The 18,148-nt window shown below is 45.2% G+C and overlaps 1 protein-coding gene across 1 annotated transcript; it reads left to right on the forward strand.

Moving 5' to 3' along the window:
- The first annotated feature begins 1,264 nt into the window (after positions 1 to 1,264).
- On the forward strand, positions 1,265 to 2,263 carry LOC144930739 (olfactory receptor 52E4-like). The gene has a single exon (XM_078853784.1). The coding sequence runs from the start codon at positions 1,265 to 1,267 to the stop codon at positions 2,261 to 2,263; it is 999 nt and encodes a 332-aa protein (XP_078709910.1).
- Positions 2,264 to 18,148: the final 15,885 nt, after the last annotated feature.

Consider the following 18,148-nt stretch of genomic DNA (forward strand, 5'->3'; position numbering starts at 1 on the left):
CCTTTCCCTTTATTTTTTAATACTTTGCATTTAACACAGGAATTGACATAAAACTTTTCTGTGATTTCTCCTGTTGTTAATATACTTAATAACCTCTTTTTTGTGATCCATAGCCCTGCCAGACATGAAGTTTTCCATGATGTCTTAATGTCCCTAATCAATTTAGACAATTTCTGATTTCTATTCTTAGTTACATATTGCTTCTCTCCGCCCCCTGCCTTCACTTTACCACTGAACCAGGTTTTTACCCAAAGTTGTTCACTTTGTTGACTGTGGAATCATGATTACTCTGCTCTCTAATAAAATCTTATCAAAGAACTACCAATTTTCATTCATAGTTTTTGTCTACATTTTTCGTCCCAAGCAGTTTTGCTCACAAGTTTCCTCAGCTTTGGGGAATTAGTCCTCTTTTGAGCAGTAAGTGTCTATCAATAGTAGTGGTTGGGAACTGTCCATTTCAATGTAAATCAGTTTTATTTTTTATTTCCCTCTCCTATATCATATGCTCTCTTCTTTGTCTTTTGTATAATCTAAAGAGGCCCAGACTTTTGTATATGTTTGCATATGGCAGCCTCCCCCATTCCCAAAGCCTGTCTTGGAAATCCCTTTTAGTTATGCTATATCCTTAATAGAGACTAGGTGACCAAAACTGAGCACATATCCAGAACATGTTATTCTCCATCCCATATCTTAGTGATCTGAACGTTGCTTTTGTTTTGTCCACTGCTGCGAATGAGCAGGTGTTTCTTTTGAGCTGCTACCAATGGTGCCAAGGTCTTTTTCCTGATGTTTGTTCTAGTTGGGATGTTTCTCCCAGCACATGTCTTCCGAAAAGTTTGTTTTTTTTCCACTCTCAGATGTTGAACAACGGGATGAATGGGGAACTCCTTACAGTATGGACTCTCTATCCTGGCTCCCATTGCGTTAAGGAACAATGATGGATAACCAGTATCCACATTTGTGTCTTCTTCTGGTGCCTCTTAAGGATCCCCCACCACAAAGTATAGGACTTATTAATGTAGAAAACACCACAAAATGTGGAACTGTATTTAGTAGGCTCATTGTTCATAGTTATTTCCTGTTTATGATGAAAATGTAATTTTTCAGTGTGTGAAGAGTGATCAGTCTCCTTCTCCCATGAGAACAGTCTCCACTAGTGCATGTAATGTCTCATATTAATGTTGTCTCTCCATTCAGGCATTTCTACTGTGACCCTCACCCGAGACCCTGGGAACACACAGAAAGTCAGGGGAACGTATGTTACATGCAGGAGGCACTCTTCTGCCTCAGAGTTGGACACCTTCTCCTCTACTTCATGTCAGATTCCAACACATCTGACTTCCCTAACCCCTCCACCTTCATCTTACTTGGTATTCCTGGCCTAGAGGCAGCCCATATCTGGATCTCCATCCCCTTCTGTGTTATGTACGCCATAGCCATGTTGGGGAACTTCACTATCCTGTTCATCGTGAAGAGGGAGCCGAGCCTCCACACGCCCATGTTCTATTTCGTCTGCATGCTGGCCGTCACCGACCTTCTCACGTCCACGTCCACCCTGCCCAAAATGCTGAGCATCTTCTGGTTCAATTCCAGGGAGATCAATTTCAGTGCCTGCCTCACCCAGATGTACTTCGTTCACTCCTTCTCAGGGATGGAGTCTGGGATCCTCGTGGCCATGGCTTTGGATCGTTACGTGGCCATCTGCCATCCCCTGAGACATTCCTCAACCCTGACAAACTCTGTTGTGGTCAAGATAGGCCTGGCCGTGGTGCTTCGCAGTTGCATACTCGCATTACCCTACCCCTTCCTGGTGAGGCGGTTGCCATATTGCAGAACAAACATCATCCCCCACACCTATTGTCGGCATATAGCTGTAGTGAACCTGGCCTGTGCTGACATTCACATCAATAGTTACTATGGACTTTTTAATCTTTTCTCTATGATAGGAATGGATGTGTTTTTTATAGCTGTGTCCTATACTCAGATCCTCTGGGCCATCTTCCGTCTCCCCACAAAGGATGCTCAGCTCAAAACTTTTAGGACCTGCATCTCTCATCTTTGTGCCATCTTAGCTTTGTACATCCCAGATTTCTTCTCCTCTTTCATGCAGAGGTTTGGCCATAATGTGCCCCACCACTTCCTTGTTCTCTTTGCCAATATGTACCTGCTGGTGCCCCCCATGCTACACCCCATCATTTATGGGGTGAGGACCAAACAGATCTGGGGCAGGTTGCTCCAGCTCTTTACTCATAAAGAGAACTAAATGTTTTTTCTTTGTGCTCTGGCTCTCAGATTGAGCTCTGTGCAGAGCTGGCTGGTGGATGGTGCTGGGCCCTCTTCCTTGAATCACTTACTGGACAGTCAAAGTGAGATTAAACCCTTTCCTGTCCTTACTGTGCTGCGTAAATGTGATGAACTGGGGAATCAGTCGTGTCCACTACACTGGGTTGCCACCTTTCTAATTGCTGGTAGCTGGATCCTTGAAATTGCAATCTTACCCCATCTACTCTCTCAAGCCTGGACCCTGCTGTGTGTCTTCTCCCCAAGGCCCTGCCCCTGTCACATGCTCATGTCTTCCCTTCCCCTTGTCAGCTGTGACACAGTCATCTCTAAAACCAAGATGTTCTCACATCTTATGGCCAGTCACTTAAGGGACACTGGTTAGTGTTTAAATTTTAAAGTTTATTCTTACTTTGTTACTAACTCTGAGGAGAGAGAGAGACCCCGTCAGGACTCCTGGGATCTATCTCAGCTCTGGGAGGGAAATGGGGTACAGTGTGTTACAGGAGGAGGCAGATACATCTGGGGTCTAAGTAAGATCAGAATGGCCACAAAGGGAAAAACCAATGGTCCATGTTGCACAGTAGCCTGGCTTCTGACAGCGCCCAGTGCCAGGGAATGAACAAAACATGTTAATTATCATGCGATTCATGTGGAGCAGGGGAGGGGAGAGGGGGAAAGAAGCCCTACTCATTTTTGTCCGCCCATCTTCCACACCACTGCTTCCTCATTTCCCCGTCCTTGGACGAACCTCAGGGAGTGGTTTCTCTTCCCTCCCTGACCCTTTAGGGGCTGCTCCCTTCCCTCCACCTCCCTTTCCCTTTCTGGAGAAAGAAACTGGTTGCAAAATGCCACCAGTATAATCACCGCACTGGTTGTCTGCTCCTTCTTTGCCCATCTCCTTGGGCCAAAGGGTCAGAACAGGGGCCCAGCCAGAGGATCATCATGGGTCCACTACCCCTTCCCCGACTGAGCTGCTGGATGAGCTTGACCGTTTTCTGGTGGACACCTTTGGTTTCAAGGGTAAGGTGAAGCTTCCTCTCTAGTGTTGGGGAGACATCCATCTCGTCCTCTGGGCCACAAGGGCTGTTTTGGAGAAGTGGAAGGGAACAGAGAGGCAGGACATCCTGGTCTACCAGTGGGCCCGCAACTGCTGTGACAACCCTTTCAGGTTGTTCAGCGATTGTTGCAAGGCCGGTTGCGGAACCTCCTGCCTGCAAGGGTCCTCCTCAGCCCTGAGAATGAAGCCAACCATCTTTTCAACTTGAACACCAGAAGCTCTAGGGTGGGTCTCTCCTGATGCCAGGTGCTCTCCTTCGTTTGTGAGGTAGGGTACTCTGTGGTTTGCCTGCAGGAAACCAACAATGATCCAGCCGCCGAGACTAGTAAGTGGCTGGAATGGGGGGACATGGTGTATGTTAGACATCGGTGCTCATTTGTCTTGGATGGCCACCCTCTTCTCCCCTGACATTCACCCTCAGATGCTGGGAGTTGCTGAGGTCAACCCAGGCAGCCTGCTGAACGTCCAGGCCTGTGTGGAGGAGCTGACATTGAATTTGTTGAATGTCTACGCACAAATGCAGACACGGAGTGGGTGTGTTTCTGTCAACAGGCATCTGCCTTCCTCAGCACCTTGGATCCTCACTAGTGCCTGGTCCTAAGTGGGGATTTTAATACCATCTTTGAGGACCAGAATTGCTCAGGGATCAAGAGTAGCCAGGCCACTGCAGACATCCTCAATGAGATCTTTAATCATCACTCTCTGGTGGATGTCTATTGCAGCGAACACCCGGATGACAATTCCACTTTTACCTATGTCCAGGTGGAGGTAGATCGGTTTTTCCACTCTTGGTTGGACCCCATGTATGTATTTTGTTTCCATCTTCCATGGGCCCACTCCTACAGCATTCGGCTGGCTCAATTCTCAGCCCGCCATTTAATGGCCATGATGGCATCTTTCATCTTGGACCTCACCTGGGGCTCTTCACACTTCAGACCGCCCTGTGCATACACAAGGAGATGGGGGCCACCTTATTGCCTACTGCTCGGATTTTCCTTGAAAGGGTCCAACAAGAGGGTGCTCCCCATCCACTCATCACCCCAGGACCTCTGCAATTCTTGATTGGGCTCCTGTCCCATAAGTTCCCTGAACGCCTCCCTTGAATAACCCGTGAGGTCTGCAAGCCCTGCAGCTGGTTCATTTCTGAATTCCGCCAAGGGAACAACTGTACATGCTCATGCTCCACACGCTTCACTTCCTCAGATGCCCTGATACCAAGTGGCAGGACCTAGGACCTCCTTCGGAGGGTGAGAAAAGCCAGTGGGTTAGATGTTAACAGTGTGCGCAAAGGATTCCTGTCTAGAGCTGTATTCAGTTAATTTGGAGATGAAAAGGAAATATTATTAAATGGAACTTGGGTGCAATAATATCATTTTCTATACATCTCTTTAACGTTTCTGGAGACCTCTCTTTAACTGCTTAATGAATAATAACCTGATGTTAATCTGGGTAGTTAATCACAGGTGATGTTTAAGAAAGAGAAGGTTACTTCAAAAGCCTATTATTCACCCAAGGACTGCTGTGCTGCCCTGGAACTGTGAAAAGGGCTCTTAGAACCTGATACTTTTAATCTCAGATCTGATTAAGCATCATCAGGGGAAGCCGGAGTCACAAGATTCTGGTTTCCTGATACACCCTGGATCACCCTGATAATGAATATTTCAACATTGGACTATAATCTCTCGATAATTCTGAAAGAACTCTGTTGAACTCTGAATCCAGCCATCTCGACTATGAAACTGACTTTGAAATTCTAATCAAGTGTCTGTGTATAATTATCTTTCAACCAACATTCTCTCCTGTTTAATAAATCTTAGTTTAGTTAATACGAATTGGCTCTAAGTGAATATTTGGGTAATATCTAAAATATTCATTTACCAGGGAGGTGATATGTACAATCCTTTGGTATTGGTAGATCTTTATTATATGATGAATAAGGTTTTCAATAATCATCATTGTACTTGACTTGTCTGTCTGGGTGGAAGCCCAAGGCTGGGTTGCTTTAAGGGAATTGTGTTTTGGCTTCTGTGTAAGCAGTAAAGCATTGCAAAAGTCTTTTTGATGCTGACTTGGTTAGTCCAAGTATTAGAATAACCACCCATTTTGAAGATTGTCATCCCCTTTCTTTGCAGTTTGACCTAATTGAGCAATCTCAGAGTGGGACCCCCTGGAACCCCATCCACAGGTTGCTAAAACAACTCATCTACCTTAGGCAACAGAACAGATACCTAGATCCAGGTAAACACAACACAACACAACATCTGCACACCATTTCCTTCTTCAGTGAACTTAAGAACAGACATGCTGGGTTAGACCAAAGGTTCATCTAGCCCAGTATCCTGTCTTCCAGCTGTGGCCAATTTCAGATGCTTCAGAGGAAATGAACAGAACAGAAAATTATCAAATGATCCATTCTCCATCACTCTTTCCCAGCTTCCAGCAAACAGAGGGTAGTGACAACATCCCTGCCCATCCTGGCTAATAGCCATTGATAGACCTATCCTTCATGAATTCATCTAGTTATTTTGAAAGCTGTAATACTCTTGTCTTTCACAACATCCTGTAACAAAGAGCTTCACAGTGTTGCCGGCACCCAGTGCCGAGAGGCTGAACAACAGCTTGAGTGGTTCGTTACCTGGTGTGCTACACCCAATAATCACAACGGGGTGGAGAAGCAGAAAAGTTTATTTGCAGCTGCAAAAAGGTACAGGGAGAATAAAATCTCAAATCCTGCACAACAGAGCAGGAAGTTACACAGGCTTTTATACATCCTTTTTCCCAGCATACTTATCCAATAGCAAGCTGCTCCAAGTATCCATATAGCCAGCCAATCCAGTTCCCAGCTAGTTCCCTGATTCTCTGTATCATTTGTTAAACTATACATAAAGCTGCTTTATTCAGCATTGTTCTTCCATATCTCCCCTGTTTGGCCTTGCTTAGTTTCAGGCAGTCTGACTCTGCAACATACTGTTGCAGATTCTCAGCATAACTGCTGTGTGTGCCTCCAGGCGGGGGGGCCAAGGACACTTGGGCCTAGTACGCAGAGCTGCTGCGAGTGCCTCCAGGCAGGAGGGGGGGCCAAGGACACCGGGGCCTAGTGCAAGGGGGCTTCATCAACACTTGTGGTCTTCCATCCCCTCGAGTTACCTAGTGGCCATGCCCCAGTGTTCCCAACAACAGGTTGACTGTGTGTTGTGTGAAGATATACTTCCTTTCGTGTGTTTTAAACCACTGCCAATTATTTCATTGGGTGACCCGTACTTTTTGTGTAATGAGAAGGAGTAAATAGCACTTCCTTTTCTACTTTCTCCACACCATTCATGATTTCATAGACCTCTCTCATATCCCCCCCCTTAGTTGTCTCTTTCCCAAGTTGAAAAGACCCATTCTTATTAATCTCTCCTCATACGGAAGCCATTCTATACCCCTTATCATTCTTGTTGCCCTTTTCCATAATGTTTTAAATTCCAATATATCTTTTTGAGATGGGACACCCAGATCTGCATGCAGCAGTATAGGTATGGGCATACCATGGATATAGATACAGGCAATATGTTATTTTCAGTCTATTATCTTTCCCTTTCTAACTGATTCCCTGCTGTACATTGAGTAGATGTTTTCAGAGAACTATCCATAACGATGCCAAGCTCTCCTTTCTGAGTGTTAACAGCTAATTTAGACCCCATAATTTTATATGGATAGTTGGACTTATGTTTTCCTATAGTCATTTCTTTGTCCACACATCCCTGGAGGATAATTTGTCCCTCCTGCAACTCATGACTTCTCCTACATCTGGAGTCTCTCTCTCTTCTGCAGCCATAAACCTGCATCCTCAGATTCCTCTTTGCCACCCTTGAGCCCTTCCCCTGCTCCAGCTTAGAATCATAGAATCATAGAATCTCAGGGTTGGAAGGGACCCCTGAAGGTCATCTAGTCCAACCCCCTGCTTGAAGCAGGACCAATTCCCAGTTAAATCATCCCAGCCAGGGCTTTGTCAAGCCTGACCTTAAAAACCTCTAAGGAAGGAGATTCTACCACCTCCCTAGGTAACGCATTCCAGTGTTTCACCACCCTCTTAGTGAAAAAGTTTTTCCTAATATCCAATCTAAACCTCCCCCACTGCAACTTGAGACCATTACTCCTCGTTCTCTCATCTGATACCATTGAGAACAGTCTAGAGCCATCCTCTTTGGAACCCCCTTTCAGGTAGTTGAAAGCAGCTATCAAATCCCCCCTCATTCTTCTCTTCTGCAGGCTAAACAATCCCAGCTCCCTCAGCCTCTCCTCATAACTCATGTGTTCCAGACCCCTAATCATTTTTGTTGCCCTTCGCTGGACTCTCTCCAATTTATCCACATCCTTCTTGTAGTGTGGGGCCCAAAACTGGACACAGTACTCCAGATGAGGCCTCACCAATGTCGAATAGAGGGGAACGATCACATCCCTCGATCTGCTCGCTATGCCCCTACTTATACAGCCCAAAATGCCATTGGCCTTCTTGGCAACAAGGGCACACTGCTGACTCATATCCAGCTTCTCGTCCACTGTCACCCCTAGGTCCTTTTCCGCAGAACTGCTGCCTAGCCATTCGGTCCCTAGTCTGTAGGGGTGCATTGGGTTCTTCCGTCCTAAGTGCAGGACCCTGCACTTATCCTTATTGAACCTCATCAGATTTCTTTTGGCCCAATCCTCCAGTTTGTCTAGGTCCTTCTGTATCCTATCCCTCCCCTCCAGCGTATCTACCACTCCTCCCAGTTTAGTGTCATCTGCAAATTTGCTGAGAGTGCAATCCACACCATCCTCCAGATCATTTATGAAGATATTGAACAAAACCGGCCCCAGGACCGACCCTTGGGGCACTCCACTTGATACCGGCTGCCAACTAGACATGGAGCCATTGATCACTACCCGTTGAGCCCGACAATCTAGCCAGCTTTCTACCCACCTTATAGTGCGTTCATCCAGCCCATACTTCCTTAACTTGCTGACAAGAATACTGTGGGAGACCGTGTCAAAAGCTTTGCTAAAGTCAAGAAACAATACATCCACTGCTTTCCCTTCATCCACAGAACCAGTAATCTCATCATAAAAGGCGGTTAGATTAGTCAGGCACGACCTTCCCTTCGTGAATCCATGCTGGCTGTTCCTGATCACTTTCTTCTCATGCAAGTGCTTCAGGATTGATTCTTTGAGGACCTGCTCCATGATTTTTCCAGGGACTGAGGTGAGGCTGACTGGCCTGTAGTTCCCAGGATCCTCCTTCTACCCTTTTTTAAAGACTGGGACTACATTAGCCTTTTTCCAGTCATCCGGGACTTCCCCCGTTCGCCATGAGTTTTCAAAGATAATGGCCAATGGCTCTGCAATCACAGCCGCCAATTCCTTCAGCACTCTCGGATGCAACTCGTCCGGCCCCATGGACTTGTGCACGTCCAGCTTTTCTAAATAGTCCCTAACCACCTCTATCTCCACAGAGGGCTGACCATCTCTTCCCCATTTTGTGATGCCCAGCGTAGCAGTCTGGGAGCTGACCTTGTTAGTGAAGACAGAGGCAAAAAAAGCATTGAGTACATTAGCTTTTTCCACATCCTCTGTCACTAGGTTGCCTCCCTCATTCAGTAAGGGGCCCACACTTTCCTTGGCTTTCTTCTTGTTGCCAACATACCTGAAGAAACCCTTCTTGTTATTCTTGACATCTCTGGCTAGCTGCAGCTCCAGGTGCAATTTGGCCCTCCTGATATCATTCCTACATGCCCGAACAATATTTTTATACTCTTCCCTGGTCATCTGTCCAACTTTCCACTTCTTGTAAGCTTCTTTTTTATGTTTAAGATCCGCTAGGATTTCACCATTAAGCCAAGCTGGTCGCCTGCCATATTTACTATTCTTTCGACTCATTGGGATGGTTTGTCCCTGTAACCTCAACAGGGATTCCTTGAAATACAGCCAGCTCTCCTGGACTCCTTTCCCCTTCAAGTTAGTCCCCCAGGGGATCCTGGCCATCCGTTCCCTGAGGGAGTCGAAGTCTGCTTTTCTGAAGTCCAGGGTCCGTGTCCTGCTGCTTACCTTTCTTCCCTGTGTCAGGATCCTGAACTCAACCAACTCAAGGTCACTGCCTCCCAGATTCCCATCCACTTTTGCTTCCCCCACTAATTCTACCCGGTTTGTGAGCAGCAGGTCAAGAAAAGCTCCCCCCCATTTGGCTCCTCTAGCACTTGCGCCAGGAAATTGTCCCCTACGCTTTCCAAAAACTTCCTGGATTGTCTATGCACCGCTGTATTGCTCTCCCAGCAGATATCAGGAAAATTAAAGTCACCCATGAGAATCAGGGCATGAGATCTAGTGGCTTCCGTGAGCTGCCGGAAGAAAGCCTCAATCAACTCATCCCCCTGGTCCGGTGGTCTATAGCAGACTCCCACCACTACATCACTGTTGTTGCACACACTTCTAAACTTAATCCAGAGACACTAAGGTTTTTCTACAGTTTCGTACCGGAGCTCTGAGCAGTCATACTGCTTCCTTACATACAGTGCTACTCCCCACCTTTTCTGCCCTGCCTGTCCTTCCTGGACAGTTTATAACCATCCATGACAGTACTCCAGTCATGTGAGTTATCCCACCAAGTCTCTGTTATTCCAATCACGTCATAGTTCCTTGACATCACCAGGACCTCCAGTTCTCCCTCCTTGTTTCCAAGGCTTTGTGCATTTGTATATAAGCACTTGAGATAACCTGTTGATTGCCCCTCATTCTCAATATGAGGCAGGAGCCCTCCCCTCACAGACATTCCTGCCTGAGCTTCCTCCCGGTATCCCGCTTTCCCACTTATGTCAGGGCTTTGGTGTCCTTCCCCCGGTGAACCTAGTTTAAAGCCCTCCTCACTAGGTTAGCCAGCCTGCTGGCAAAGATGCTCTTCCCTCTCTTCGTAAGCTTCTCCTGATTCATCCAGTCTCTCTGGTTTTGAAAGGCTGAACAACACTTCCTCTCTCTGATACCTCTTCTGGGGAGGTTCCATTTCCTCCATGCCCACTTCTCAGCGGAGAAGCTGGAAGAAACTGGTTTAATCTAGAATGCAGTTACTCCTTTCTTCTGTCCAGCTGAGATCTTGTTAGGGCTGATAAGCTTCAAAACAAGCATATTTGTAGACAGATGCCTCCACTCCAAACTCCTGCCTCTGATCAACAGGTGTGTGAGCAAAGAGAACAGGAAAAGACAAAAACCTAAGGATAGAGACAGTTCATGCAATTAGACGTGCATTAGTAGGGTTAAAATATCTCATCAATATGCAATGGCAAACAAAAAAGCTAACAGAATGTTTGGAGTCATTAAGACTGGTATGTCCACGCATTGATTAGTGTGTGCATATCTGGCCTCCCCATCTTAAAAAAGAAAGCTTGGAATTGGAAAAGGTACAGAGAAAGGCACCAGAAATGACTAGGGGTATGGAATACCTATGTTCTATTGATAGGTCAATCAATGGTTGTTATGCAGGATGGGCAGGGATGGTGTCCTTAGCATTTGTTTGCCAGAATCTGGGTGTGGGCGACATGAATCACTTGATGATTTCCATGTTCTGTTCATTCCCTCTGAGACACATGGCAAAGGGCACTCTTGGCAAACAGGATACTGGGCTAGATGGACCACTGATCTGACCCATTATGGGTATTCTGATGTTCTTATGTAGTCCCAAGATTTATCTGTCCCTCCCCCGACTGGAACCCACTCTCCTTCCTTAGCTGAGACAGAATCCGAGAGTCCTGACAGGGTCCCTCTCTCCACGGAGTTAAGGATATACATTAAAATTTTATACCTAACCAGTGTCCTTTAAGTGACTTGCCACAGAATTTCAGGACATGTTAGTACTAAAGCTGGGGGGGGGTCATTATTAATTAATATTCTTTCTTTATTTAGGAATTAGATACAGTCCTTCTGCCAAAAAACTTGAGTTTTCAAAAGTCAAACTAGCTGCTGGACTCACAGTTAAAGTTGCCACCCCTATCAAAAACTGAAATGTCTCTCTTGCAGCTTGGGGTCGGGGGAGGGATGTCAAAATAATCCAGCAAGGGAAAGGGAAGCAAAGAGAGGAACAAACAACAAGGGCAGGCCCTTGGGGGAGAAGAGGCAAAATGGGTGGAGTCTTGGCAGAAGAGTTGAGGCAAGGGGCAGGATTTTGGAGGTCCATTTAGCAGGAAGAGGAAATGTGGTAACCCATTATATTGTACATAGACCGGTTCCTCAGCTTATCATGCTGACATAACACAATGAGGTCAGGAAACAGATTAGTCTTTCTTACTTTCTGGAAAGTGACTCAGGGAAGAGAGCCTAGCACCCTATCACCAACCAACTTGTCAAAGAACTCACTCTGAGATCTGAAGCAACAGGAGAAAACTTTAGGTCCCTTTATGAGTAAAGAGCAGGGGCAGCCTGTCCTGGATTTTATGGGTCCTCACCTCCTAGATGATGGGGTTCAGCATAGGGGGCAACAGAAGGTAGCCGTTGGCAATGAGAATTTGAAATGCAGAACCACATTGTGGCCAAACGTGTGCATGAGGAAGCTGAAGAGAACTGGAATGTAAGAGCATCAAATCACACAAAGGTGGGAGCTGCAGGTCCCAGAAGTCTTGAGCAGGGCGCCCTTTCTGGGGATGCTGAAGATGGCCCTGAAGATGTGGATATAGGACACAGCAATAAAAAACACATCCAGACTGATCAAACAGAATGCTCACAGTACTAATGTTTGTTCAACAATAGGGCCACTGCCTCACCAGGAAGGGATAGGGCCATACAATCACACTGTCATGCAGCACCACAGCCAGGCCCATCTTGGCCACCACACACAGAACACAACATTTTGGGAAGGATGGACCTAAACAGGACCAGGTCAGTGACAGGCCCGTGGAGGCTCAGATTCCTTCTGACAATGAACAGGTTGGTGAAGTTCCCCAAGACACCTATGGCATACAGGGTGGAAAATGGGATGAAGATCCAGACATGCGCTGACTTCCAGGCCAGGAATGCCCAGGAGGACGAAGGTGGAGGGGTTGGTGAAGTTGGTTGTGTTGGAATCTGACACGGAGTAGGGGAGAAGGTGTCCAACTCTGAGGCAGAATCGTGTCTCCTGCATGTACTGTATATTCCCCTGACTTCCTGTATGTGCCCAGGGATGGTCTCAATATAAATGCCTGGATGGACAGACAATGTTAATATGAGACACTGCATGCACTACTGAGGGCTGTTCTCATGGGTAAAGCAGATTGGTCGCTCTTCACACACTGATAAATGACATTTTCATTATTCAGAGTAACAAATTATGAATAATTGACACCACTAAAGCAAATTCCATATTTTATTGTGTTCCATGCTTCAATAATTCATCGACATCATGGTGTGGAAAACCTTAATAGATACCAGCAGGTAACATGAGTGTAGATACCTATTATCCATCATTGTTCTTTAATGCAATGAAACCCAGGCTAGAGAATCCATGTAGTACTCCTTTTCTTTTTGTGAATACAAACTAATGTGGCTGCTACTCTGAAACATATTGTTAGAGAGCTTATTCCTTCACTCTCCCACTTCCCTGGTCCTTCTCGCTTGAACAGAGAGCAACAATACCCAAATTCCGAAGCTGCAAACAATCTGATGTTTATTGGGGTGAACTCCAGGAATCCAAGTTCCTTTTTCCTTATTTTCGAATCCCAACTTACTTCCTGTTTGCCCCTAATTTATATAGTAATATTCTTAGCTATCCCTTAACCAATCATTCTACTGAAATTTAACCAATCCTAACATATTGTAACATGATTAGCTAACCAATTATATCCCACCACCTTAATTCGTTTACACCCAGCAAAATTAATTTTACAGCAGACAGAATCAATCACAGAACCAGACAGAGACCATGCCAATAAAGAATAGCAAAGTGGGAACTCTAATGACAAACAATACAGAAGTGAGGATTTCACAACTACATCTATAAAGACATAAGCACTTCCCAGCTGTGTCTATTGATAAGTGAGTTCTTAGAAGACAGAAAATTATCAACCTAAATTTCCTTTTACATCTTCTAGGCTCTTCCCTTTCTCTGGAGGTGATAGATCGGATCCCCTTCCTAACAGCCCCAGATTGACTAGTTTGGAATGTGAGGAGGTGACCGGTCGCCTCCCAGCTTATGGCTGCCTCTGCTGCTTAGCCAGAGACCTTAGCCTAAGAACAGGGCCTCAGACTGTCACAGGGAGAGAAGGCCCTTACACAGATTCTTTCTTGTGTACCTCTATTACTAGCGAAATGATAAACATACACCTCCATTCTTCGAATCTAGGCCTTTACAGACAGGCCTGAATATTTATATCCTAACACATGTTGTAGGGAGTTCCCCATTCAAACTGTTGCTGAGAACCGGTTCCCCATTCACCCGGTTGCTGAGAGTGGAAACAATTTAAACCTTTGCAGAAACGTGTTCCAGGGGGAAACTCCCAACTCAAACTCATCTCAGCAGCAGCCGAAACAAAGATGATCTAAGGATGCCTAAACAATAGTATGGAGAATAACTTGTTCTGGATACAGGGTCAATAGGGGTCAACCAGTGTCTATAATTCAGATATAAAGAGAGTTTCTGAGAAAGGCTGTGAGAATGGGGGCAGTTGCCATAAACTGACAAGCTGAAAAGTCTGGGCCTGCTTTGTTTAGAGAAGAGACAAAGAAGAGGGCATGTAACAGAGGAGAACAAAATAAAGCATGGAACTGATTGCATTCAATTGTCAAAGAAAAAGTTCCCAATCAGCAACATCTGTAGATTCTTAATGAATCAAAAGAGCTAATTCACCAAAGCTGAGACAAATTATCAGGAAAACTGATCAGGAGGAAAAATTTAAACACAAAAAAGGGAATGAAACATGGGAGTTCTTTAAGAAGAGATTATGAGATTGTCAAAAAGCCACGATTCCACAATCAAGAAAATGGACAACTTTGGCTAAAAACCTGGTTCAGTGGCAAAGTGACACAGCAATTAAGGAGGAAAAAGAACATATAATACATGAGAATAATGGAGAAATAGATGGCAAGGAATACAAATTGGAAGTTATGAAAATTCATAAGGAATGTTAAAGGCATCAGGGAAAAACCATGCTTGGCAAGGCTTAGGATATCATTAAGGAGGTTATTAAATATATTAAGAACAAAAGAAATCCATAAAAAGGTATAGGGCAATGAGAGGAACATAGAAAACTTGCTAATGTGGCAGGAAAGGTAGATGTGTTCATGAAATCATTTTGTTCTGCATTCGGAAAGAAGCAGTATGAGGTACTCATATCACCTGAGGCGATGAAACACTTTCCAGTCCATTAGCTGTCAAGAAAGGTGATCAACAGTATTTACAGTCGAACCTTAGAGTTATGAACATGCAAAGTGACCAATAGAAGTGACTGATCCACTACACGTCTCATTCAGAACTAGTAGTATGCAATCAGGCAGCAAAACCAAAACCAAAACCAGGACAGTTGTGTGTTGAATGTAAAGTATTAAAAATAAAGGGAAAGTTTAAAGAAACAGATTTGACAATGTTAGTAAACAATGGTAAAGCTGCTAAGGGATTAGTTCCAAAAAAGATGAGGAATATAATTAATGCCAGTCAACAAAATGGTTTATGGAAAACAGATGTTGATTTCATTGAAGCATTTGATTTAGTAGGGGAGAACATTCAGTTAAAAATGCACAATATACATTATCCATAGTATATACGGTAAATGGACTAAAAGCTGGACTAACTGACAGATCTCAGAAAACATTTGTCAATGGGCCATCATCAGTGAGTGGAGCTGTGTTTAGTGGAGTTCTTCAGGGATCAGTTCTAGGCCCAATGATATTCAATATTTTCATCAAGAATCTGGAAGCAAATAGGAAATCATGACAGATACATTTTACGGATGACTCAAAGACTGGCAGATTGATTACAATGAGGATGCCAGGGCAGGCATACAGACTGATCTGGAGCATTTGGTGAGCTGGACCCATGCAAATAAAATATTTTTATAGCATGAAACAGACTAGAGCATAGTATTATGGAAGTCAGGGACCCTGAAAAAGATTTAAGTGTTTTAATGGACAACCAACTCATGAGCTTACAATTCAATGCTATGGCCAAAAGGGCTGATGTGATCCTTGGACACATAATCAGGGGAATGGTGAGTTGGAGCATGGGAAGGATTTTACCTCTGCACATGGCACTGATGGCACCAACTGCATCCAGTTCTCGGGTACACATTTAAAAAATGATGTTGGAAAATTGGAGAGGTTGTAGAAAAGAGCCACAAAAATGATTGGAGACTGGACAAAATGCCTGACAGCGGGAGAGAGACTGAAATAGCTTCATCTATTTACCTTTTAAAAAAGACAGGGGTTTCAACATAGCACAGCAGATTTTGGTGAAATCTCAGGAGAAACTCCATAACTGAAATAACAGGAGGACAGTGGAACAGACGCTCGGTAGGTCATGGAAGTTCCTTCATTGTGGGTTTTCCAAAGAAGGCTGGATAGTCATCTAACTGGGATGGTTTAGATGCAACAAATTCTGCATCTTGACAGGAGATTAGGCTAGCTGACCCTTGCAGTCCCTTCTCATCCTGTGGGTCTATGATTGTATGCCATAATATCATTGTGTAGACCAGGCTTTAGTCAAACACATATTATGGATTTCAATACAGGGGTAACCATATGAAATTAAATGGCCTGCATTTTCCAGGAATTAAGACTGGATGATCTAAAGGTCTTTTCTAGCCTGACACTCTACGAATATATCAATAACGAAAGTAGAACAAGCATTTATATTGACTGTGTCTCATAACAGACAAACAAGAGAATATTCAGTTACACTGAAAGCCTGAACATACAATACTGATAAAAGAAAATTGTTTACATAATACATATTTGGCCTGTGGAACTCCTTGACACAGACATTATTGGAGCAAAGTCCTTAGCTGAATGGGATTCACAAATGAATTGGCCATTGTAGGTGGTGCTGGTTGCACCACCTTTAGGTAAGACCGTCTGAAACTTTCAATTAGGAGATTTCATTTTCAGTTGCTTATAGTTTGTCAAAATTTTAAGTGTTTGGACTGAAATTTCCTATGCTGGGTGTCTGCTTCTGGCTCAATAGGATTTGAAAGTTTCAGGTGTAACAGTTCAGCCAACTTCTCGAATGTAGCTGTGAGAAAATATGTCTTGCCCATGTTGAAAAATTCTTATAATTGTTCCAGTGTGGAGCCCAAGCAGCTCCATGTTTCCAGCAGATAAAAGTCAGGAAACCACTGTGATGGGTTGGATCACAGAAACACTCTGGGGGTTGCCAACTGATGTGCCAAGACTATTTCTGCCCTTGCATTCCTGCCCTGGCAGTTTGGGAGTCCAGAGCCCTGCCCGGTGTGAGCCAGACCCGCTAGCCTGCAGCAAATGCGGAGAGTGGACTAGATGATACATCTGAGGGAAGGGAACAGAAGGAGTCTACGCCAATTGGAAGGCATGAGATGCATTGTCCTAGGGATGGGGGTTCCACGACCACTTCTCCCAAGAGAAGGAGGCGGGTGGTGGTGGTCAGGACTCTCTCCTCACGGGAACTGAGTCATCTATCTGCTGCCCTGATCGGGAAAATCGAGAATGTCTGCTGCTCGCCAGGAGCTAAGGTTCACGATGTGATGGAAAGACTGCCGAGACTCATAAAGCCCTCGGATCACTACCCCATCCTGCTTCTCCACGTGGGCACCAATGTTACTGCCAAGAATGATCTTGAGCGGATCACTGCAGACTACATGGCTCTGGGAAGAAGGATAAAGTTGTTTGAGGTGCAAGTGGTGTTCTCGTCCATCCTCCCTGTGGAAGGAAAAGGCCAGGGTAGAGACCGTTGAATCATGGAAGTCAACGAAAGCCTATGCAGGTGGTGTCGGAGAGAAGGCTTTGGATTCTTTGACCGTGGGATGGTGTTCCAAGAAGGAGGAGTGCTATGCAGAGATGGGCTCCACCTAAGGAAGAGAGGGAAGAGCATCTTTGAAAGCAGGCTGGCTAACCTAGTGAGGAGGGCTTTAAACTAGGTTCACCGGGGGAAGGAGACCAAGCCCTGAGGGAAGTGGGGAAGTGGGATACCGGGAGGAAGCATGAGCAGGAGCGCACGAGAGGGCTCCTGCCTCATACTGAGAAAGAGGGATGATCAGTGAGTTATCTCAAGTGCCTATACACAAATACAAGGAGCATGGGAAACAAGCAGGGAGAACTGAAAGTCCTGGCACAGTCAAGGAATTAGGATGTGATTGGAATAACAGAGACTTGGTGGGATAACTCACATGACTGGAGTACTATCATGGAGGGATATAAACAGTTCAGGAAGGACAGGCAGGGCAGAAAAGGTGGGGAAGTTGCACTGTATGTAAAGGAGCAATATGACTGCTCAGAGCTCCAGTATGAAACTGCAGAAAAACCTGAGAGTCTCTGGATTAAGTTTAGAAGCGTGAGCAACAAGGGTGATGTCATGGTGGGAGTCTGCTATGGACCACCGGACAAGGGGTATAAGGTGGACGAGGCTTTCTTCCGGCAATTCACGAAAGTTACTAGATCGCAGGCCCTGGATCTCATGGGAGACTTCAATCACCCTGATATCTGCGGGGAGAGCAATATAGCAGTGTACAGACAATCCAGGAAGTTTTTTGAAAGCGTAGGGGACAATTTCCTGGTGCAAGTGCTGGAAGAACCAACTAGGGGCAGAGCTCTTCTTGACCTGCTGCTTGCAAACCGGGAAGAATTAGTAGGGGAAGCAAAAGTGGA

This window comes from Lepidochelys kempii, chromosome 1 (genome assembly GCF_965140285.1).
Source record: "Lepidochelys kempii isolate rLepKem1 chromosome 1, rLepKem1.hap1, whole genome shotgun sequence".
Taxonomy (NCBI): Eukaryota; Metazoa; Chordata; order Testudines; family Cheloniidae; genus Lepidochelys; species Lepidochelys kempii.